This window comes from Pteronotus mesoamericanus, unplaced genomic scaffold (assembly GCF_021234165.1).
Source record: "Pteronotus mesoamericanus isolate MK-2021 breed Mesoamerican mustached bat unplaced genomic scaffold, CSHL_Meso_final scaffold_125, whole genome shotgun sequence".
Lineage (NCBI taxonomy): Eukaryota > Metazoa > Chordata > Mammalia > Chiroptera > Mormoopidae > Pteronotus > Pteronotus mesoamericanus.
Genome location: NW_026555304.1, coordinates 12,615,538 through 12,640,322, shown reverse-complemented (window position 1 = coordinate 12,640,322; position 24,785 = coordinate 12,615,538). Strand labels below are relative to the sequence as shown.

The window sequence follows — 24,785 nt, the reverse complement described above, 5'->3', positions numbered from 1 at the left end:
CTCCTTTCTCTGAAAGCAATGGAAAAATGTCTCCAGGTGAAGGATTAAAAAAAAATTAAAAAACACAAACAAACTATCCTAGGACTAGATTTTTACATCTAGACTGACTGCATTCCTTACATGCCAGTACAGTCTTCAGAAGGCCCTTCCAGTTATAATATTCATTTAAATAAAATGTAATTAGAAAGATTCCTTTCCTCCCCAAAATTAAACATTTATTCTATAATATATTTATAAACAGTTATAAGTTTATCTCTTTTTAAAACATAGACACACAGACACACATCTTTCTCCTCATTTTCATGACTACTTTTGAGTTTTCCGTATGCATGTGAATGACCAGTAAGCTCTGGTTTCTGTTAGCAAAAATGGCAGAAAGTGCCAATACAAATGAAGCTCTGTCAGGCAGTGGCAGGAAATGCAGACTGAGAAGTCAGTGTCTTTGCAGAACTATTCTGGTACCTGGAGTAGGCAACCGCCCACACCACACTGTGTCTGTGTTTACCATTTCACAGGACTGTTAGCAAAGAAAGCTGTGAATGCTGGCCTGACTGTGAAGCCTTACATCAAAACTAGCCTGTCTCCTGGGAGTGGTGTGGTCACCTACTACCTGCGAGAAAGTGGAGTCATGCCTTATCTGTCTCAGCTTGGGTGAGGGAGAGTTTCTTTTGCTTTTGTTGTATTACCTTCCACATGTATCTTGTTGCTATGTCACCTTGTAACAGATATAAGCTTATCTGAGAGTATCTAATTGTATAGTCCTTTGTCAGATGGTAAATAGACTTAAACCCTTACATTTCAAGAGTAGGGTCCTCCTGTGGACAGTTGCATAGTTGGTCATCACGCAAGGGTGCCCGTGAAGGGCAGAGCAGGGGCTGAGATGAGCCTGTGTGTCGGGTGGTGCTGCACCCCCTCTGTGCATCGAGCCAGCATTGGCTCTTAAACCAGACTCCACCCTTTGGTGTGAAAGGATTATTTACCATAGCTAAAAATGTTCTCATTCCTTGAGGTAAATGAGCTATTTGTTGCCAGATACAGTTTCTCCAACGTCCCCATTACTGTATTCCTAATTCTGATGACAGATTTTATTCAAGTGCCTCATAAAAGTCAGAAGTCCTCGGATTTTATAATAAAAATAGTGAATAGAGATAGGAGCATATCTGGGTATAAGGGAACTAAATGGTAATGGAAAAAATATAATAAAGATTATATATTTAAAAAAATTAAAAATTCTACATTATTCTATTAGATTTATTTTTGATAATTTACTTGAGAAGGAGTCTAATGGAATGATCTAGAATGAATGAATAATATATCAAAACGTTCCCAGGAAACAAAGCTATATAGAAACAGCACCATACTAAACTTAAACTTATTCCATGTGCTGTTATCCTCTTTAAATCAGTGGTCTCTAGGAACTGTTACCAGCAGAGGAGCTCACTGTGAATTATCTTGTGCTCCTCTTTTGGCACCTAGGTTCGATGTGGTGGGCTATGGTTGCATGACCTGCATTGGCAACAGTGGACCCTTGCCTGAACCTGTGGTAGAAGCCATCACGCAGGTAATTACAGAGGAGTCTGCGGGTCTTCGAAGCTGAGGTCTCTTTTCTTACTATGTTTGACCAAAATGCTGGTAATTTCAAGAAAGTACAGGGAAGCAGGGGATGTGGTTAGATGTATGGTCTTTGAAGTCAAGCTAAACTTACTAGTTAGGTAAGCTTGGGCGAATTAGTTAACCTCTTTTTTTACCTGAGTTTTCACAACCATATACTGGAGATGATAACAGTAACTGTTTCATAGACTGTGAGCATTGAGATGAGAATGGACATAAAAGAGGGAGTGTGGCGTCCAGACACAAGTGCTCAACAAATGCAGGTTCTGACTACATGGGGCTTTGGAATTGTTTGTTCCTGGCAATCTGAAAACTGGTTCCAAGTCAGAGAAGTCTTCACACACATGATCTAAATTTAATTGCATTGGCTTGATTTTTGCCCCATAAATTCTGTAGTGTTGAGAAATACTATTTGGTTTGCTTTGCATGAATTACAGAATCAATGTAAGTCAGGTGGCTCGCTTTACCTTTCAACTTTTAGTCTTTCCCACCTGTTCTTAGGCCCCAGGCAACAACATAAGTAGGATGTTGCCTTCTGACCTGCCTGGTGTTTTCTCCTGAGCAGAAACCAGTGAACATGTCTCTCTGTATCTTTGACCGAGAGTGTCTCCCACAGGGACACCCCTGTGTGCTATCCTATAGAGCAAAGGACCCATGAAAGGGAAGCTTAAAGAGCCACATCCAGGTGATGTGAAAACCTTGGCAAATGGTCCAACAGGAGCATCCTAGGCAGTCTCTTTTCTTTGTGACCTAGTTTTTCCCTTGCCTTACACAGGGGGACCTTGTAGCTGTTGGAGTACTATCCGGAAACAGGAATTTTGAAGGTCGAGTCCACCCTAATACCCGTGCCAATTATTTAGCCTCTCCACCCTTAGTAATAGCATATGCAATTGCTGGGACCGTCAGGATTGACTTTGAGAAAGAGCCATTGGGTAAGATTTTGTTTATGTGATTACAGTTTTTTCCAATGAATTTGAAAATATTGGAAGAAAATGAGTGCTTTCCTTAATAAATAATGAAGCCTAGAACTTCCAGAGGTAAGATGAGGAGAATCTTTTCTTTATTCCCCAATACACAGCCAAAACGTAACTGAAATAGATAAGAATTTACTAAAGGTCAAGGGATGACAAAAGGGAAATAAATACAAAAGGTAATGGAGATCTTGCTCTTCTGGCTTCTTCTCTGATTCCTTTTTCTTTCTCCTGCTTCAATCTAATTATAGGCATATTTTTAATACATACTCTGTAGAAACACATTCCTGATAGTTTAACTTCTCAAAATTCAGAGAAAATGATTCTTTATATCCTTTCCTGTGGTCTTCTTGCTTCCTATCCCCTCCTCAATTCATTCTAAGTAAATTAGGTAATATAAAAACAATGCCTTTTTTTTTTTAATTTACCTTTAGGAAATTATTACTTCAGAGGTACAGGTGATCCTCATATATGTGGATTCCATATTTGCAAATGTGCCTATTCACTAAAATGTATTTAATCCCCAAATCAATGTTCATCATGCCGCTGTAGTCATTCACAGACATGCACAGAATGGAGAACACTGAACCATTCAACATGCACCCCCTCAGTGAAGGCAGACAAGGCAGTCCTCTGCCTTCTTGTTTTAGCTATCATCCTGTAAACAGGTATCCTGGTCATGGTCTTTTTAGTGCTATGTTTTTTTCATTTATGTCCTTTTTCTTGGTGATTTCAGTGTTTAAAATGAACACTCCAGGTATAGTGCTGAAGTGCTGTCGAGTGGTCCTAAGCCCAGTAAACCCATGCTGCGTCTCATGCTAAACAGGCTTCATCTGGGCATGAGTCATAGTGCTGTTGGCAGTGAGTTCAGTAGTAATGTATCAACAATATATATTAAATAAGGTGTCTGAAACAGAAACACACATAAAACAAGTTATATATTGATCATTTGACAAAAATATGACCAGAGGCTCTCAGACACCTAACCCTGTATTTCCTCTGGGGCAGTGATTCAGTATTCACTACTGCAGTGTTTGCATGGACTCTGTAGATAGAACTACCACAAAGAACGAGACTTGACTGAATATAATAAGGAAAAGGGGGCATTAAATTATGTTTTTCTCATTGATAACCATTTTTTCCCCCAGGGGTTAATGCAAAGGGACAACAGGTATTTCTGAAAGATATCTGGCCAACTAGAGAGGAAATTCAGGCGGTGGAACGGCAATACGTCATCCCTGGGATGTTTAAGGAGGTCTATCAGAAAATAGAGGTGAGGTCCTGCCCACCCCCAAGAACAGAAGGGAAAGCAGCTCCTTTGTGTCATCTCTGCAGACCTTGAGGCTAGTGGAGGCGTACACTACAGAAAGGAAAGGTGCTTGTTACTCTGTCTTCAAAGAACTGGGGAAGTGGTTCCCAGTCATTCTTCTCCTGACTCATATTTTTACAAACTCCACACTCCCCATATGTTCCCAGATTTGGACAAGTGGGCGGCAGCCTCAAGGTGAAAGGCCTCAGGTTGTGTGTTATTCCTGGCCAGCTCCCCTTAACACTCCTCTTCTCAGACACACTGAGGTGTTGTGTCAACTGTGGATGAGGCCCACCCCTACCCCCATGTCACTATCCTGTGTCACTGAGGTGGAGTCAATTGGTGGAGTGCACCTGTCAGAATTATTTGGAAGTTTAAAAATAAATAAATAATTAAACAAATAAACAAATAAAACTCAATAGAAAGCACCAAGCTGCTTAAATAAATGAAACTTTTTGTGTACTTTACAAATAGGGAAAAAAGGTATAGGGCTCAGTATTATTTTCTGAGATCCTTGAATGTTCTTTCTTTCCCTATTTTCTGTGTTAGGCTGACCCAGCAGCTGCTGACAAAGGCTTGGGTGTGAAATAAGAGAGCGGACTGTCTGGAGAGGGGTCAGACAGGGATCATATTCTTGTACTGTGCCCTCCCACAAGTGGCTCATTGAGAAATAGTCTGAGGGAGTTTCTTGGGCATTGAACTAAACGCATTTATTCAAAGGCTGAGTTAATGAGCCTGTGGAGAGAATTCATCCTAATTTTTATGCAAAGGAGCTGTCATTTGGTATCTAATGACCATGGGACCTGGAAGTCTACTTCCCAAAATCTTCACAGAGTAAATAATTTCCCCTTTGGTACAAATCTGGATTATTGTTTCTCAAGTTATATTTGTAAGCATATGGATAGTTATCTATTGCTGTACAACAAATTACCCCCAAACTTAGTGGGTTAAAACAGCAAGCATTTATTACCTCTCAGTGTCTATGGATCCAAGTGTGGCTTAACTGGGTGCCTTTGCCTTCACAAGGCTTCAATCAGAGTGTCATCTGGGCTGCAGCTCATCTGAAGGCTCAACGGGAGGAAGATGCACTTCTAGGGGCACTCACGGACATGGTTGTTAGCAGGAGGAAGTGCCCCATGGACTGTTGGTCCAAGGGCCTCAGTTCCTGCATGACCACCAGCAAGAGGCCTCTCTCTGTGCCTTGCTAAGGAGCCTCTTCACAGCTCTCACCAGAGCAGCTGGCTTCCCCGAGGGCAGGCAAGCAAGAAAGCAGGAGAGAATGAGAGCCATGGAAGGCAGAGTCTCTTTATAACCTAATCTTGGAAATGAGTCACTAGGTTCAGCCCATGCTCAGCAGGAGGTGCCCCCTTTAGGGGATGAATCCCAGGGGTGGGGTCCTTGGCCGCCTGTCACAGTCCATATGTATTTTTAAGTTATTTAGCATGACACTATCTTAGTATAAAGGAACCCTTTTGAATTACTAGAATAAGAATGTTTTTATTTTATGCTTAGCTTGAATAGATGTTTTATATTTACATGTTAAATTTTCCTTAGAATAGAATGTAATTAGATTGGCTGTTGTTTCTTTCTTTCTTTTTATTTATTTTAAAGACTGTGAATGAGAGCTGGAATGCCTTAGCAGCCCCATCAGATAAGCTGTATTACTGGAATCCCAAATCTACATACATTAAGTCACCACCATTCTTTGAAAACCTGGTATGACATTTTATTTTTCACAAAATAAACTCTTCAAAAGGTTTCCTTCCTTATAACATCTACTTTATTCTCCCATATTCTCACTCTAACTACTTGTTTCATTAAAACTTCTACAAACCCAAGCAAATACTACTGGGGCAACATTTGGGAAGCTGGGATAGTTGGCTGTAGTGAACCTACAGTTTCTCTGTCCAGGGGTTGTATGAGGCTGTGTAGAGACACTCTGGTGATCAAGTGCCACCGCGACATAAATTTGGTGAAGTCTGAGACTTCTGGGAGAGCGTCCACAGGGCCTGCCATCTTTAAGCCTTACACCCATTCAAACAAGGGAGCTCTTCCCTGCAACTGCTGACCAAGGAGTCTGTGCTCCGTGGGTGGGGCCCTGTGGGAAGGGGTTGGGAGAGGAAGTCAGAATTCCAGCTGTCCTCAGCCTCGGAGGAGATCTGTGGGTATGGAGAAAAGAATGTCATTTCTGTGGATGTGAAGAAAGAGAATGTTATTGGCAGCTGCATCCCTATTTCTGCTGCTTTTGAGGAGACAGTGCCAATACTTTGACTTCCCTTTAAGGGTGAGACATGAATGTTTTGAGTAAATTCATCTTACATTTTAAAGCACCTCTGATAAAACTGAAAAAAAAAAATAAACTAAAATTTTCCATACACTGATGTGGGGCTGTGATCTGGTTCAGGTCCGTGGAGCACTACTGTTGAGACTTCCCTCATGACTTGTTGGAGAACACCTGGGAAAACACTGACTTTTTGTGTTCTGTGCTAGACTTTGGAGATTCAGCACCCTAAATCTATTGTGGATGCCTATGTGCTGTTAAATTTGGGAGATTCCGTAACAACGGACCACATTTCTCCGGCTGGAAATATTGCAAGAAACAGCCCTGCTGCTCGCTACTTAACTAGCAGAGGGTAAGTGTGAGTGAAGTAAGGACTAAAGGCAAACATGGAGTGAGTAGACCAGCATTTCTCTTTCGCCTGGTCTCTTTGGAATCAGACTATGGTTTTTCACTGAATCCCGGGCCTTGAAAACCAGTCTTTCTGTTTGCTGCTTCAAGGCTTCCATGGGAGAATCCATCAGCATGTGAACCTCACCCAGGGGAGAAGGGACAGTTTTTGAGCAAGTGTTGTACTCATTAAGCTCAACTGTCATCTCTGCCCCCAGCTTGCCTAATAGTTAAAGCACAAGGTTTTGCTCTGAACTCGTGGCAAAGCTTGGTTATACCTGAACCTCAGCAGGAATGTAACCTGAAGGGCATTGCCATTCCTGGTGGAGAGACATGTTCTCTTCAGAGAACTGCTTTGGGATTGGCAGTTCACACAATCATTCATCAGTCCTTCAGTCCTGTCTGGATTTTAAAAGGTATTATACCAACATTACCTACTGTTCTAATATATCCATATTAATCGAAGTCAGTCCCAAATCTGACTTTGCATGAGAATTATAGGAAATAAAAATTCCTGGTTCCCATCCCTGCCTCTCAAATCAGCTTCTTCAAGGATGGGACTCAGAGCCAATTTGAAGAACAAAATCCAGCACCTTTTTTTTTGATTGCTAATTGTTGACCTTTCTTGAGACATAGACTCTTTAGGAAATTGAATGAAGGCCATTATAATACCTTCCCAGAAAAATGCACACATCCACAACATTTTGGAAATAATTTCATTTACTCCTGAAACCCATGTATAGATTCTCTCAATCCTCAAATTAGATCTAACCTTTAAATCATATTAACACTCACACGCATTTCCTAGCTTTTTAAGAAACAGCCCAGTGAACTCGTGACTATGTTCATTGCAAAATGTTGTTCCTGACATTCAAAAGTTCCTTTCATTGGGGCCACTGACAAGATTTCTCTCTGATTTCTGGACTAGGAGAAATGGTGGTTCTGTCTCTTTAGTACTGCTTTGATTTTAAGTTCATGAAATTGTACATCATGTTGTCGGTTGTGTCTTTCCTTTCAGTTGAGTTCCTCATAATTTGCATACAGATTTGAACCTCCTTCTGGTCAGTTTATGGAATCCATTTCATGTTTCCCCCACTGTGGCCTCTACCTAACTGGCTCACCCTGATTATTGTCTTTGGTTCCTTTTTCTTACCCATTTTTAATATTTTAATTTTTGTGAAACTTTATAGGCCACCTTACTGAATAAATAAAACAAATACCCTTGTTAGAGTTCCTCCTGCTTTATCTACTCAGATTTATAAGATGGAAGGTGGACCCTGGGAGAATATTGAATTCCACCCTACGACCCCCACTTCTCCCCTCACACTCTGCCCTCTGTTGAAGCTTTGGCAACAGTTTTTCTGCTTTAGAGAGCAGTGCTTGGTAGACCAGAGAATAATGTGGTTTATGTTTTTTTCTCTTTTTTTGGTATAAGCTAAGTTTAATCTTCACTCAGTTCACTAAACTTGGTTATCCCCTGCTTGCCTTATTAGCCTGACTCCACGAGAATTCAATTCCTACGGTTCCCGCCGAGGTAACGATGCTATCATGGCACGTGGGACATTTGCCAACATTCGCTTATTAAACAAATTTTTGAACAAGCAGGCACCACAGACTATACATCTGCCTTCTGGAGAAATTGTGAGTATGGCATCTTCTGCTTCCTTGAGAAGCCAGCATTTGTCAGGCTCTGACGGTTGGTTATCTACATGGTCACCTTCCTTTTGGTCCTATTTTTTCTTCACAGCCCCATCCTTCCTCTTGCTGCCTGTAGTCCCTCTTGCCAAGTGTCCATGTATGTGGAGCTCATCACTGAGGGGGATGCCCTTTAAATTGTGAAACCTCCTCTTCCTGCTTAGAGATTCTGCTTCATGGCTTAACTAAATATGGTTTCCTGGGAGCTGAGCTTTAAAAGCCTCTGATTGAAGTGCTCTGAGTGCATAGTACTTGAGGAGGAAATTCCAGGTTAAGGTAGAGGATATTTATTAAGAAGTACTGTTTTATGACTTTATCAGCATTTAATTTAATTCACCACACCACTAGGAAAAGAAGGAGTGTAGAGGCTAATGGAAGCCTGCTCGGGTCCTAAGAGGAACCACTTGGTTTGCAGGTCGCTGCTGGAATTGTTTGGTGGGAGGCATGTGAGAGGTCAGGAGAGCCTGTACTTGGTGTCAGAAAAGCCTAGGTTCAAGTCCCAGCTCCACCTCAGACCAGCTGTGGAGCCTACATCAGTTTATTTCCCTCTGTGAGTCCCATCTTTCTTACCTGTGAAGTAGAAATAATATCTACCTTGTCAGGCTCTGAGGCTAAACTTAAATGGAATGTCATATGAAGCAGCCAGCCGACCATCTGCACATATAGTAAGTTCTCATTATCACTTTCCCAGTAAATGCTGCGAAACTGCCTGGAAACGGTGTAGGCTTCTTGAGAAATAACCTTCCCAACTTGTTTTAAAATAATAGCAGCTAATACTTATATAGAACTTACTATGTCTCAGGTGCTGTTCTAAGCTGTTGTAAAAATTGTATAATTTAATACTCATAACAACACTTTGAAATGGGTACCATAATTACCCACATTTTAAATTGGGAACCCGAGGCATAGAGAGCTCATATAACTCCCTGAGGCCACACGTAGAGAAACTGAGATTAAACCCAAGGAGCCTGGCTTCGAAGTCTGCACTGTTTACCACCATGCACACTGACTGCCTCACTTATAACTGATTAAATTTTTGTAAAATGAGCTCTTCATAAATAATCATTGATCACCAGGACCAGCACAAAGTCAGTGCCCAGTATTAGTTCAGTGAATCAGATGAAACTACCAGATGAAAAAGATACAATTGGATGATGTCATGCCAAGAGACCAAGGGGGGGGCCTTGCAGTTGTAGACACTGGGGACCTCCAGTATACTCACTGTCACAGCGAACCTCACTTATTTTCAAGTTCTCCCATGACATAGAACTTCCAGTCAGATGTTTAGTGCTGCTTCTTAAATAAGGAGACAGAATCAGAGATGAACAGACATTTGAACCAATCCTTGAACTTGAAAGATCCTGCCTAGACCAAGAGCAGGGCAGAAAGGGAGAGAAAACAGAGGTAGTGCAAAGTGTAGAAGAAAACTGTAAGAAAAAACATTGTTTCCTCAGAGTGATGAGATGATTTTCTGTTGCTGTAATCAGAGAGCAAGAAAGAGATCTTTAAATTTAAAAGGAAAAAAAGCCCATAAAAGGTTTCACAGAAAAAGTTGATTAGTTGAGAAAGTCTCTCAGAATATAAAACAGAAAGACAAAGGAGAAATTAGAAAGAAAATATAAGAAAATTAAAGACTGAAATGAGGAGGCCCTACATCTGACTGAATTGAGATACTGACAGAAGAGAGGAAATAATCAAAGACGTAACATAAGGAAAATTCCCTGACTGCAAGATCTAAGGCTCCAGATTGAAAGGTCCACTGAATGCCCAGCAGAGTGATTAAAAATGACCTACGCCAAGTCACATCATTGTGAGTGAAGAACGGCAGAGGTAAGAAGATCTAGAAACTTCCTGAGAGGGAAAAACAGCTTATATACAATATTCTGGTAATGAGAAGTGCCTAAAGCAACACTGGAAACTTGGACTGCTTTCTTCCTTAAAATTCTATGGCCTTCATTCTACCTATCAAATGAAATTAAAGTAATGACACATTGAGATATTCAAAAACTTAAAAAATATCCCTCAGTCCTTATCTCAGGAAGTTACTTATTGAATGTGTTCCACAAAAATGAAGAAATAAACCAAAATAGAGGAAGATGTCGGGTCTGGGAAAAGGAAATGCTGGGAATGCCCAAAGATGGTGTTGGAGGAAGATTCCTTGATCACAGGGATGCACATGTAGAGAGCCATCAGCCTGAACTGGAACAGCACGAAGGGTGCCAGCAGTGATAGCTCCATGATTGCCTGATAGAACTGAATGTCTTGAGAGAAGATTTGTACTTCAGACAGAGTGTTTGAGGATTAATTAATGGATAGCAAGATAGAAACAGGTGAGCACACACACAAAATGAACGTTATTAATTCCAGTGGAAATTATTTAAATTGCCAAGAAAAGAAAATCACAGTATAGTACATAACTCAGCTATAAATAGCATTTACATGATCATAATGCAAACACCAAATATTGTCATACCAACCATGTGACCTAATTATGTTGGGCAGTCAGGGACAGGGAGGTGTAGGAGAACCTTGGGAGTGGTGCTTCAAAGAACCAAACTGTCACCAAACTAGGAAAGATGATAGAGAAATGAAGACTGAGAAGAACTGACAGTTTAAACATAGTACCTACGAGATAAAGAGGCACAGTAATCCAAGAGACAACAATGTTGTCTTCTTTACAAGAGAGGGCAAGTGCAGAGAGCTCCTGCTATATAGCCTGGTTAGTACTCTCAGCAGGGCTCATGTAACAGAACGGTCAGGCCGAAATTCTAGAGCAGCTTGGTGCCTCTGATCTTGGGCTTCATGGCCTGCTTTGACATGGATCGTCGGCTTTGCGGTAGGTTTTAAAGCACATTAAAACACACACTCCCACATTCTAAATGCCCAAAGCTAGTAATGGGGAACTCTGAAAATAACAGGTAAGATGTTTCTTTTCGGTCTTTGAAAGAATCTAGACTATTTGTTTGTACAGAGAAGGCTTTTACTGTTTTTCTAAGTTTCTATGTTCATGAGCTCTGTCCCGCTGAACACATAGATTCCTACCCAGATTTAGCTAATGCCATGTGAAATTAACCACAGGCTCCGTTAGTCCACCAAAGTCGTAATTTGTAAAACCCTGCTTGAAGGTTTGATTAAACACCTTTTGGAGCTCCTTTCAAATAAAACACTCTATAGAGAGGGATTTTATTTTCTGACTTAGTAGCCATGGAAAACAACTGTTTCATTACTTCACCACCAGCAATAATATCAGATGTCTGTGTGAAGTCCAGCTCAGCAGAATATTCAGAGTTCCTGCGGGAAACAAATGACTATTTGTGTGAGATGTTTCTCATATATCCGAAAATATTAAGCTTTTCCTGCCCTTTAATGATGGGCACTTCCATCAGTGTTTCTACTTTATGTACCTTGACCTCCATGCTGAATGTCACCTTCTTTGTGTTTTGCTGCCTTTCACACCTGACTCTCACTGAGTCTCTGGTACCGAGTTGAAACCCAGGTTTAGATGGGATTCTCTCTTTTTAAAAAAATTTAAAATAGTTTAGTCGATGGAAGAGAGGAAAAAATATCTACTTCCATTTTCCCCTGATGCCTTTGGATTTGAATCTTTTTACAGCAAGGACAGCAATTACCCACTTCAGTTAAAAGAATATAAAATACAATTTGGTCAGTGTAGGCAGATAGATTTCACTGGGAATCTGTAGACCAGGCATCCGATTGGCTGAGTTTTCCATTGGCTTTGTGTTGACTTGGCTCACTGCAGGCCCTCTGACCATGCATATCACACCACGTCTCACTGGCCTGTGTCTGCACTCTGCCTTTACTGTATCTGTAGTGCCTTCCTTTTTCTCTTCCTCAGCTTGATGTGTTTGATGCTGCTGAGCGGTACAGGCAGGCGGGCCTTCCCCTGATTGTTCTGGCCGGCAAAGAGTATGGCTCGGGCAGCTCCCGTGACTGGGCAGCCAAGGGCCCTTTCCTCCTGGTGAGTATGACATAGGGATATCCCAGCAGGCAGCTACCCTTCTGGTTCAGAAGGGAAGCTGGGAAGGGGTTCAGGAACCAATTCTGGTGCTTTACTTTCCTCTCCTTCTTGATGGATCTCGCTTCACTTTTCTCAATGAAGAGTAATCTAGAGTTGAACTTGCACCCTCAGATCAGACATATTCTGAGAACCATGGATCTTTGGAGGGTCTGTGCCGTCTCTGAAATTATATCCAAAAGCTTGTATGTATATCCAAAAGCTTTTTTTTTTTAATCCTCACCCAAGCATATGTTTCTATTGATTTTTTTTAGAGAGGAAGGGAGAGAGAAAGATTGATGTGAGAGAGAAACATTCATTGGTTCCTCCTGTATGTGACCCAACCAGGGATCAAACCCACAACCTAGGTATGTGCCCTGACCGGGGATCGATCCCTCAACCTTTTGGTGTACAGGACGATGCTCCAACCAACTTAGCCACCTGGCCAGGGCTGTGTGTCCTTTTTTTATGAGGAAAAATAGCATAGTTTTCATAATGTTCCCACAGGTTGAGGACCCAAAATTTATTTAAGGCCATTGTCTCAGGTGAACTTCAGGAATAAGCCAGGGCTGCTGCTACTGGATTGTCTTCCAGGTTCATGGAAGGGAAAAAGTTAAGGACCCTGAGCTTTGGATAAACTCAGGGAAAGTACTTTCTATGATTGCTTTTTACTTACTACCTCCGAAAACCTACTTACAGACTCATAAGAGGAGGATGCTCTCTATATGTAGATAGGACGCTCTTTAGACCCTTCAACCATTTCAGGGCTTGACCTGCTGGAGGTTTCCGCATGGGAGAGGCATACAGACAACAGAGAGCTCACACCACCTGAGCACTTGCTTGCCCTAAAAAAAGAGGATTCCCGCTGCCTGGCCTTAATCCTCAGGGTTGGGTAAAAATAGCTTAGCTGACGTCAATTTAAATAATGTGTGGCTTGAGCCAATTAATGCATTTAGGAAACACTAAATAAGTGCTATCCACAAGTACAGTAAAAAACATGGCTCTCTGGCAGGCAGCTCCCCAGATGTCCAAGCTTCTGAAAGTCTTCGACTATCACACGCCTATTATTTTGGTTTTTTAATCAATCGTTTTTCTCTGTAGGGAAGAAAAAAAAAGTTCTCTGATTACTTGGTAATGTTTCAGGAGCCTGCTTGTTTTAAATTAAAACTGCTAAAAAGAACCAGAGTAAAGAAGGAAGGGATTTTAGGAAGGGAGCTGGGTGCTAACAGTAGCAACGGGAGCAGCTAGCAGCTGGGTGGGGAACTGTGAGACCTACGGGCCGGTAAGGGGGACTGGCACCCTGGAGGTGCTCCAGAGTCGAGACTTCTCTACAGAGCTGCTGAGTCCTGATTGTCCAGACAGCATGTACTTCATTCTCTAGCTGCCCAGTCTGAGCCACTCAGCATTCCTGAGCTGAACTCACGCAGATAAGGCTAGACAGTTGTGATCTGTGGCATCCACAGCCCTGCACAGCCCTTTATACAGTGCTAGGGATATGAACAGTACACATTTACAAAGATTTCTAGTTCCCCTCAAAATCCATTATACACATATCCATAAATTCACACAAAATATCTACTATACTGAACAATCTGCCCTTCCCTCATAAATGTTTTTAAATTTGGAAACGCCTGTGGGATTTTAAAAAATACCTGTGTCTGGATCTCATCCCCAGGGATGATGGTTTAACAGGTAAGGAAAAAGGCCTGGATGTCAGGATTTTAAAAGTGTCCCCAGAGGCTCGTACATACGCAGCAAAGGTTGAGAACCACCGCCGAATCACGGTCTTCCTCCAGCCCTGCACTCTCTGTGTGAGATTCTGATGCAGTAGATCTGGGTGGAGCCCAAGAATTCTACATCTTTAACAAGCTCCCTGAGTGACCCTGATGCAGGAGGTCTTAAAAGTGTACCCTTTTAAGATATCAAGATATTAAGATTGATATTAAGATATTAGGATATCAAGATTGATATTAAGATATCAATTTTAGGGATACCTAAATATTTTATTACAGTGAACTAATATTTGAGAATGAGGTGTTCTGGTTCATCGAATATCCTGGTTTATTGATCATGACTGTATATTGTTAGTTATAGATTGCTAATAAAATGTGTACTTTATAGGAGGCTTAATGTCAAGATTATATTCAATACACTTTGATATTTGGAATAGGAAGTAGAAGAGCAGCACACAGTAGATAATCATTTTCTTCTTTGTATTCTGTAAGTTGCTTTTTTGATTAAATCTTCCATGTCTACCAATGCATCTACAATAACAAAAGAATTGAGGAAAAGAAATGAATTTTCTTTATGTTGTTTTGTAATGTGGCTTTTAGTTACAATGGAATTTGCTAAGAGGCATCACAGACTGGTGTGTGTGGTCAGGCTGCATGGGTTCAAAATACCAGACCTGGGTAAGGCAGACAATAATAGCATCTACCTCCCAGTGTTGGTGGAAGAAGAATGAGTAAAACTATTTAAGTGCTTACATAGTGCCTGTACTTTGAAGACAACCATTTAAGACTGACTACTGTGTTATTTATAGCTAGGAGGTAACATTTGTGAAAACGATTAATTGGCACTTAGAAAGAATTTAGGTTTGAGAAGAGCTTTGACTTACGAAGCCTTTTGTTAAGTTTCTGTGTGCCTAAGGATAAATTGGAACTGTGTCCAACCTCTCTCTTGGCTCATCAGGGAATCAAAGCTGTCCTGGCTGAGAGTTATGAACGCATTCACCGCAGTAACTTGGTTGGAATGGGAGTGATCCCCCTTGAATACCTCCCTGGGGAGACTGCAGACACCCTGGGACTCACGGGGCGGGAACGATACACTATCAACATCCCAGAGAATCTCAAACCACGAATGAAAGTCCAGGTCAAGGTAAGCCGGGCTTCTCCATGCCAAGGCCAGCTAAAAGGGACCCTGTGTTTGTAATCAGTCTTGTTAGAAGGAAATCAGTGGGATTTGGAAGAAGAAAGACAAAGAAAACAGTAAAACTGCATTAGACTTAAGAGTTCTACCAGCACCTTTTTTACCTGCCTTCACAATATATTATATATTTCTATTTATTCATCGTTATCATCAGTCCAGTTCTTACCTCCAAGCTTTCTCTCTTTCCTCCCAGTCTCAGGTAGCCCAGACAGTAGTGATGAAAGCTCAGGGATAGGACCTTACCTAAAAAAACACCTTTTTATTATAGTAATGTGAACAACAGATATACTCTCTCCATCCCTGTGTCTTACCCCAAAATGACAGCTCCCTAGGGGAGGTAAAGATGGAGCGCCCAGCACCACGGTCCCATGGGAATTTAGACTCCCAGGCAGAGGCAGCTGCTACAGTCTGTGTCCCATGGTGAGCAGCTGGGCCAGCTGCCAAAGAGACAACCTTAACAAAGCCTCTGTTGACCGGAGACACTTCTATTTGAAGTGATCTGCATCCCAAAGGTCACCAGAAACTGCTGCCCAGAGAGGCTGTTTCTAATACTCAGATGTCTTTCACTTTCATCATTTAGACTCTGCAGTGCTTTCCTATGCAGATGAATCTGCTGGGGAACTTGTTAAAATGTAGCTTCTGCTTCAGTGGGTCTGGACTGGGACCAGAGACTGCATGTTCCCAGGAGCTGCTGGTGGTGCAGTGTGCGGACTGCACCCTGAGTGCCCGACCTGAGGGCAGGCTGGGCACAAGCTCCTCCTGACTGAGCTGTCTCACTTCTTCCCTCTGTCATTCTTTGCTTCTTTGTCATTGCAGCTGGATACCGGGAAGACCTTCCAGGCTGTCATGAGGTTTGACACCGATGTGGAGCTCACTTATTTCCACAACGGGGGCATCCTCAACTACATGATCCGCAAGATGGCCAAGTAGGCCCTTGTTTCTTAGGAGACCCGCAATGGGGGCTGCATCCGGAGAGGGTGTGCAGCGCCATCAGCCCGCTGGGCCCCTGGGGCAGAAGCATCCCCCTGCCCCCACACAGGATGCTGCCTTGCAGACAGAGCACATGAGCACTGGCGTTCTAGTGCCATTCGTCCGGGCACAAAATCAGCAGTTTCTACATTCTCTATTTTTGTTAATCTTTTTATCTTTTTCTAGAACTTGAAAACTAGCATGGTGGAGATGTTAGTAGAGCCAGAAAGAACTAAGCTCATCTTTAAATTTATTGATCACAGAATGTTGGGTTTTTGTTTTTTTTTTTACTCTTAGCCTGTTAATGTTCAGCTGAACACAAGTAAGGAGGTATTTCCTGTCCTATTTTGTGTTCATCTATTCTCTACAGTTGAATGATCTCTTTCCCTTGGGAGTCTTTGGCTATTACACCAGTATTAACTGACATGGGTAGATATGAATTTCTACATACTTCAGATCACACAGGCAACTGTGATTCTCCGCACCCCCTTTCCTTTGGAGTCAATGATCCAGAAACCTTGTGAACAAGTCAGATGTTGAAACTTTTTGATTTTGTACCTTTTGATGGGTGAACATTAAAGAAATGGAAAGTTTTCTTTTACTGTCTTCAAAAATTTTCCCCAGAAAATGTTTTCAGTTGTCAAGAGGATAACTTTGGAGGTGGTTTTGGAAAGAGACACAGAGTATTTCTAATTTGAATAAAATTAAATCTATTTTCAAGGAAAACTTCTTGTCTTTGTTTTTTTCTGGTGTGGGCAAATCGAATTCTGCTGTGTGGGATAGTTTTGGACTATTTAGAGCAGAGTGAATCTCAGACTTTAGCTTCCCAGAGCCTGGATGACCTTCAAGTTCTCCTGTTTTTATAATCACATAGTGCTCTGCAAGTAACATGGAAGTGCTGAGGAACCAACATGTTTTCCAGCCTGTTTGGGAGCAGACAAAGAGTTAACAGGCAATAATGTCAGTGTAGTGAGCAGATTATAACTTTCTCATTTTTGTATCCTATAGTTCATCTGCTCATTTTCATCACTGAAGTTGCTGCAGGGCACATGTCTCTTAGTCTGCTCCAGCTGCCAGAGCAAGATATCATAGACTAGGTGGCTCAAACATCAAAAGTTTGTTTTCCTACAGTTCTGGAGGATGTAAGTCCAAGGTCAAGTTTCTAGCCTATTCATTTTCTGGTAAGTTCTCTGTCCTGGCTTGCAGTCAGCCTCCTTCCTTCTGTATTCTCATGTGGTCTTTGCTCAGTGCTTGCACATAGACACAGAAGAACTAGCTCTCTGATGTCTCTTATATAAGGGCACTAATCTTATCAGATCAGGGGCCCACCCTTATGACCTCATTTAACCTTAATTCTCTTAGAAGTCCCATCTGCACAAAGGCACACTGTGGGGTGAGGGCTTCAACATAGGAATTTTCAGGTGGGGGGGGCACAAATATTCAGTCCATAACAGGGCAAAATTACAAACAAAAAGGGCCATTTTCAGTAGAAAACTCATCCAAATTGGAGCCTGAATTACCTCTGTCACAGTTACAGAAGCAGACTCAGAAAGGTCTGGTAAGTTAGCAGTGTACCCCCTAATATGCTTCCTGTTCAAACAGTTGCATTTATTAGAGACTTCAGCTCTCTGAAGACCAAACAGGATTCTAAAGTAACAGCTCATCACCTGAACCAGCCCAGATGCTCCACACTCCTCTCCATCAGCAGAAACAGGGTTACATCCAATTATTGTCTTTGGAGATCTTTCTAACCCTTTATCTAAAACTTCTGAGGAAAAAAGATATATAGAAGGCTAACCTGAATATGTCTTTTATAATAGTATATTTTCTTTAGTTTGTTTTCTGGACAAAGTTTAAAAACTTCGTTGGTAGTCATGGTGGTATTGCTATTTCTTACAGCTATACATATAGCATATTTATAATTTTGTATCCTGGTTATTTTTTTCTACTTTACCATTAGTAAGGAGTTTGGTTTTTTTTAAACTATACTATATGAGCTTCATAATTTTAATAAACATCACTTTGTTTAATTTTAGATTTACAGATAAATTACAAATATAGTCCAGAGAATTCCTGTATACCCTTCATCCAGCTATACACCCAGCTATCTTACTGATAGTAGGTTTTAATTAGTGCCAAAAAATTGACCAGGTAGTCTTGTAAAAAAGACTGCTTACCTCCACCACTCATAACTGTATAACATGCAAAGGCACTTTCTGCAGAGCAGTTTATTTTTCTTATCAGGTTCAAGTTTTGCTTTTTTACCATCTCACAAATCTATACCTGGCAAATTTTGAGGGAAAGAAAAGCCTTCATAAATATAATTAGAATGTAATTAGGATATACATGTATTTACAGACATATTGTATATAATCATTTATTCTCTAGTCATATACAACTTCCATGAACAAGCTATATATACCTGGCTTTGTTTATAAAAATTCCATTGATAATATTGGTTCTTCTAATTCTTTGTTAGTGTTTAACTATGGCCTCCAATTAGTCTTTTAATTTCTTCATAAAAGCACTAAAGATGTCCATAAAATAGTTGTGTGCACCATATTTGCTTTCTACTTTAGTGGCTGGCAAAACTTAAAATGCCCATCATAAATAGACACATGACATGCATTGACTGTTTCAGATGTAATAACACCTACTTCCAGGACATAGGCCCATTGAATATAAGAGCAGGCAGAAGAGCCCCCACCATCTACAATCTTTATTTCTTTCCCTTTCCAATCACAGAGAGTATTGTTCAATGACAGTAAAGTTAAATGTATGTATACTACAACTGCAGTCTATTTCAAAACTTAAGGCTTAGCTAAGTACAGCTGAGAACCCAGGACATTTATTCAAAGTAAACATAAGAAGATTCTGAGGGGTGAAGAGGGGAAGGCAGACCATCTAGGAATCTTGGGATGCTAGGAACCACAGGGTGGTGAGTTCCCTGTTTTGGGGGGCTTTTGTCATTGTTGATTTTTGCTTTATATATCCTAGATTGGAGCTGAGTATGGTGGAAACAAGAAATGTCTGTGTGCACAGGTTAAAAAAAGTCTCAGAAAAAAACTACTCTCTCTAGCCAAAGAGCCAGGAAAGGGGCAATCTAGCAAGATAGAGAACTGTTAGATAATAACTGTTCTACGCTAGCCAAACACCGCAAAAAATAAAAAGGAAAAAAATAATAAAACCCTGGTCCAGTACCCACCCATGTCAATTATAAAGGCTGAATGGGGAACCAAGGTTTCTATTTTTTGCAGGGCTGTGAGAAAAGAACCCAACACTGTCACCTGGTGGTGCCAGAGAAGGCCAAATGGGGAGCCAGGACCTTAGCTCCCCTCACCTGTGGTGTCAGTGGAAATCATGTGGGCAGCCAGAATTTCCAACCACACCTAGCAGTAACAAGGAAGCTGGTCCTTCTTGATGGGATCAAGAGAAGTCCAATGGGGAACCATCTGGCAGTGATGAGAGTGTGTACTCACCTCCTCTCCCAGAACAGTGTCAGAAAAAGCAAGTTAACACAGGAGGTTAATAAGATCTCAAGTCTCATAACATGAAAATGTCTGGATTTTAATAAAAATTATTCTTCATGCACCAAACCAGAACTAAAACTGAATGAAAATAAAGACAACTGATGCCAACACAGAGATGTTAGAATTATCTGAGAAAGATTTTAAAGCAGCTGCAATAAAAATGCTTCAGTGGGTATTTATAAACACTCTTGAAACATGAACTAATATAAAACATGAACTCAACAAAGAAATGGAAAATATAAAATGAACTAAATGGAAAATTTAGAACGGAGAGATGCAATAACCAAAATAAAAAGCTTAGTGGATGGGCTCAACACGAGAGTGGAGGGGACAAAGGAAAGAATCAGTGAAGTGGAATGCAGAACAATAGATATTACCCAATCTGAAAAACAGAAAGAAAATGGACTGAAAAAAAATAAGCAGAGCATCAGAAAACTGTGAGTATCTAAAAAAGACCAACATTCATGTCACTGGAGTCCTGGAAGAAGAGATGAAAGAGAGCAGAGCTTAAAAATTGCTGGAAGTGTAACCAAAACCAAGATTCAGCTGCCTGCCATTAAAAAAGGCAAACTCTTGAGACAGGTGCCAGTTAAAAAAAAGGAAAAAGGTTTATTCAGGAGTCAACAAACCTGTCTGAGCTCTCTAAGGCAGCCTGCTGAGTGCAGAGTGATTAGATTAACAGCTGAAGGAGACACACAGTAGATTCCTGGAAGTCTCAAACGGACTGCCTACGGTCAGACAAGGATAACATCTGACATCATCAGAAGCAGAACCAGAAAGTAAAAACAGCAGTCTCCTAACATAAAAGTCCACACCACAGAGTAAGGAAATCAAGACAAATTAATTTAAGAAGCAGATGCAAAAAAGAAGAGTCTCACAAATAATGGGAAGACAAAGAAATACCCCCCACTCAAAGGGAAAAGAGGAATTCACAGAAAGAGAATGAAATGAAATAGAGGCAAGTAAACTCTCAGATATTGAGTTCCAAACAACGGTTCTAAGAAAGCTCAATGAGCTCACTGAGCTCAGAGAGAATTACAAAAAACTACAGGGAAATTATGAGGAACTTACTGCAAACTGCATCGGCATGAAAAAGGACATAGAAGCTATCCCTAAGAGACAAGAGGAAATGAAGAATACAATTTCTGAATTGAAGAACACAGTAGAAGGAATCAAAAGCAGGCTAGATGAAGCAGAGGATAGAATCAGCGAGCTGGAGGACAGGGGAGGAAAAAGCTCTCAGAAAGAGCAAGAAAAGGAAAAAAGACTCAAAAAGAATTAAGACACATTTAGGGAAATGCAGGACAACCTGAAACATAATAATATCCATATAATAGGGATACCAGAAGGAGAAGAGGATAAGGAAGGGATAGAGAACATGTTCGACAAAGTCATGATGGAAAACTTCCCTAATCGGAGGAGAGAAAAAGCCACCCAACTCCAGGAAGCACAGAGGGCCCCATTCAAGAGGAACCCAATGAGGCCCACTCCAAGACACATCATCATTAAAATGGCAAATATCAAAGACAAACAGAAAATCCTAAAGCAAGCAAGGGAGAAAGAAGTATTAAAGTATAAGGGAGCCTCAACACGGCTAAGAGCTGACTTCTCAACAGATACACTGCAAACCAGAAGGGAATGGCAAGAAATATTCCAAATCATGAAAAGAAAAGTCCTGCCACCAAGACTGCTCTACCCAGCAAGGCTCTCAAAATGGAAGTCGAAATAAGGAGTTTCCCAGAGAAAAGAAGGCTAAAAGACTACACCTCCACCAAACCAGCACTGCAAAATATGCTAAAGGGCCTGCTTTAAGAAGATGAAGAAAAAGAGTCTATGAATACCCAGTTCCTTTTACAGTTGCCAATACTTGATATTACCAATATTTTTTAATATGTATTAATGTGATTGTGATAATGATGTGTTATTTTAATTATTCCTTTATTATTTGTTGAACTAAACCTGTTTTTGTATATTTCTTGCTTATTTCTATTATTTTTAAAAAGCTTTAAATGACTCTTTGGTATTCTTTATCCATTTTTTGATTAAATGTTTGTAGAATTTTTTCCCCTAAAAACAAACAAACCATTAACCCTTTTTTAGATGTGTTGGAAATACTTTCCTATTCTATTACTTGTCCTTTAACTTTTTTTATATGTATATTACTGTACAGTCTTAAATGTTTAATATACTCATATTGTCAATATTTTACTTTATAGCTTCTGGGTCTGAATATTTTACTTCAGAGTAAGAAAAATAGTATTTTGTGTTTTCTCCTAAAACTCCTTAGATTCTACATATGATTTTTAACTCACCTGAATATTTCTTGTATAATGTGTGAAATAGGGCTCTATATTTGTTTTATTTCAAGTAATGATGGTCCATGTGCCTTATTTGTTGAATAAGCCTCATTTTACCCATTGATGTGAAATATCAACTTAATCATATATTACATTGTTAGATATATACATTTGTCTCTAGAATGCTCATTATATTTCATTGATCTACTTGATTATTTCTGTGCTGGTGTCATGTTGGTTTAATTGCTGAGACTTTATAATGGTTTTAAAATTTTTAATATTTTATAATTAACTTTGACATTTAGAAAAATAGACAATCAATTTACATTTAAGAAAGAGAGAGAGATTGAACTCCTACCTTTTGCGACAACATGGATGGAAGAATATTAAGTTAAATCAAATAAGCCAGTTGATGAAAGACAAATATCATATGATCTTACCTATAAGTGGAATCTATTCAACAAAATAAACTAACGAACAAAATAAACCACAGGCATGAAAACAGGGAGCAGACTGAAAGTGACCAGAGGGGATGGGGAAAGAGGACAGTGGTGGAAAGAAGGGGAACGGACTAGACAAAAAACATGTATGAATGACCCATGGACATGGACAACAGAGTGGGGATTGACTGTGGGAGTGGGGGGCGGGGGTGGCATGAGTGGAGGGGAGTAAAGTGGTAAAAACTGAGACAACTGTAATAGAATAAGCATGTTATAAATTTTTAAAACTATAAAAATAAATAAAAAATAAAAAAATAAACCCAAAGAAATCCACACGAAGACACATTATAATTAAACTTCTGAAAACTAAAGACCTGTAGGAAACAATCTTGAAAGCAGTAAGAAAAAAATTGACATCTTTCCCGTAGGGGAAAAACAATTTGAATACAGCAGATTTTTTATCAGATACCATGGAGGCCAGAAGAAAGTGATACAGTATTTTTAAATACTGAAGGAAAAAAACTGTTGACCCAAATTCCTATACCCAGCAATATATCCTCAAAAAAAATAAAATAAAATAAAATAAAATGGGAAATAAAGACATTCTGAAACATAAGGATACTAAAAATCTGTTCACCAGCAGATCTCCCCTAAAACAATGGGAAAAGGCTTTTCTCTAAACAGAAGGATATGTTAAAAGAAGGAATCTTGAAACATCATAAATGAAGAAAGAACATGGTGATTTCCATCATGTCAGCTATAAAATGATCTGCTCTGTCACATTGTTTTGTGACAAATCAATTTCTATGTCAACCTACCTCAAAATTCAGACATTCAGTTTAATCACTTTATATTGATACATCTAAAACCATCACTGAATTGTGATTGCGCTTGTTCACAATGATGGTGCTGACCCCCTACCGTGCAGGTCCTGCACTAAACATTCAATTAAATTAATTCAAGTTCTATAAATGCATACTGATTGAACACACTTTAAAATACCTTTATCTTCCTCATGTGCATGTGGCTTTAACAAAATGAAGCAAACGTATACTTCAGGATATGGCAACAGAAGCCACTTAATCAACTTCAAACGTGGCTGTCGTCAGTCACATATCTACAATACTGTTCCTCATCACCCAGTATTTTCTAATCATGTCATCATGGGAATGTTGGAGGCACAGCATAGAACCTCCACCTTTTTTTTTTCCATTCTGTTGTCTCTAGTGTTAAGTTTCAGAAATCAGATAAAGAAAGTTCTAAATGGGACAACTCTTGGAGTTTGCTTTATAAGAACCTTCTGGAAAGTTTCTAAGTGAGCTGTTGGGGACAGGATGCAAAGCTGATGTACCTTCACTGGCCACAGCACAGTTCCTAGAAGGTGCTATAACTAAAATAGCAACATAGCCGCAAATGTAAGTATAAGGAAACAGTGCTTGACTAATCCTGCTCTCGTCATGTTTGTCTGGGACCTGTGACATCATGCACTTTTTCTGAACTGCAACAATCCATTTTTCATATTCCTGTGTTCCAAATACCTGTTTTGAACTTGAGATATGTTTTCTGGGGGGAAAAAAGGTTTCCATTGTGTCATATTGTCAGTCATTTAAGGTTCTAAACATGCCTCACCCTCTAATTTTCATTCTTTCTGTATACAAACTAGTCCTCCTGAAATAGCCTGAGTTTTCCGCAGTCTGGGCTCTGTGCAGGGTGCCGGGAATAAAAGGATGCGAAAGACACAGCCCTGTGCTCAAGCAGCTTAGTCTGCGAGTCACCCTAGGGTCGCTTCTCCAGGGCTCTACAGTACAATAAAACTCATAAGCAAGAATCACATATACACATATAAATATTCATATTTATACATATATGTATATATGAATATACACATATATATGGGGTTAAATTGTCCCTCTTTTTTAATAAGAGAAACAAAGGAGGGTACCTAAACAAGTGCCATTGACATGCTTCTTAGCTCAAAAACAAGGTGGCCAGCAATAAACTAGATGAATCAACAAGTGTTATTAAACTTGGGTGTGTGTGAAAATAAGATAAGCAATCTGGACGTGAGCAGTTGACAGGATTTTTGACTGGTAAAAAGGTAGAGGTAGGGTATCAGAGGTGAAAGGAATAAGAAGATGGAGAATTCATGTCTCTCTACCCTTCTGTCACCCCCCCAATTCAAAGCACGTCAGAATGTTTCTGGATAATATAATGGCCTCCTAACTGGCCTCCCTAATTCTTGCCTTGTTCCCTCCATTTCCTGCTCAGCAGGGAGTTTCCGAAATTGAAGATGAGTAACTCTGCTGCCCCATTGCTTAAAAGCCTTCAGTGCGTTGTCCTTGGCCAAGCTCC

General features: G+C 40.2%; 1 protein-coding gene across 1 annotated transcript in view; it reads left to right on the top strand.

Moving 5' to 3' along the window:
• Nucleotides 1-16,892, top strand: part of ACO1 (aconitase 1) — a 61,362-nt gene extending 44,470 nt beyond the window's left edge. Inside the window, exons 12-21 of the mRNA XM_054588110.1 lie at nucleotides 516-651; nucleotides 1,477-1,561; nucleotides 2,387-2,543; nucleotides 3,731-3,855; nucleotides 5,503-5,607; nucleotides 6,382-6,524; nucleotides 8,053-8,200; nucleotides 12,111-12,233; nucleotides 14,961-15,146; nucleotides 16,014-16,892. Of these exons, the coding sequence (XP_054444085.1) occupies nucleotides 516-651; nucleotides 1,477-1,561; nucleotides 2,387-2,543; nucleotides 3,731-3,855; nucleotides 5,503-5,607; nucleotides 6,382-6,524; nucleotides 8,053-8,200; nucleotides 12,111-12,233; nucleotides 14,961-15,146; nucleotides 16,014-16,127 (1,322 nt within the window). The 3' untranslated portion in view covers nucleotides 16,128-16,892. The remainder of the gene's footprint in view (nucleotides 1-515; nucleotides 652-1,476; nucleotides 1,562-2,386; nucleotides 2,544-3,730; nucleotides 3,856-5,502; nucleotides 5,608-6,381; nucleotides 6,525-8,052; nucleotides 8,201-12,110; nucleotides 12,234-14,960; nucleotides 15,147-16,013) is intronic.
• Nucleotides 16,893-24,785: the final 7,893 nt, after the last annotated feature.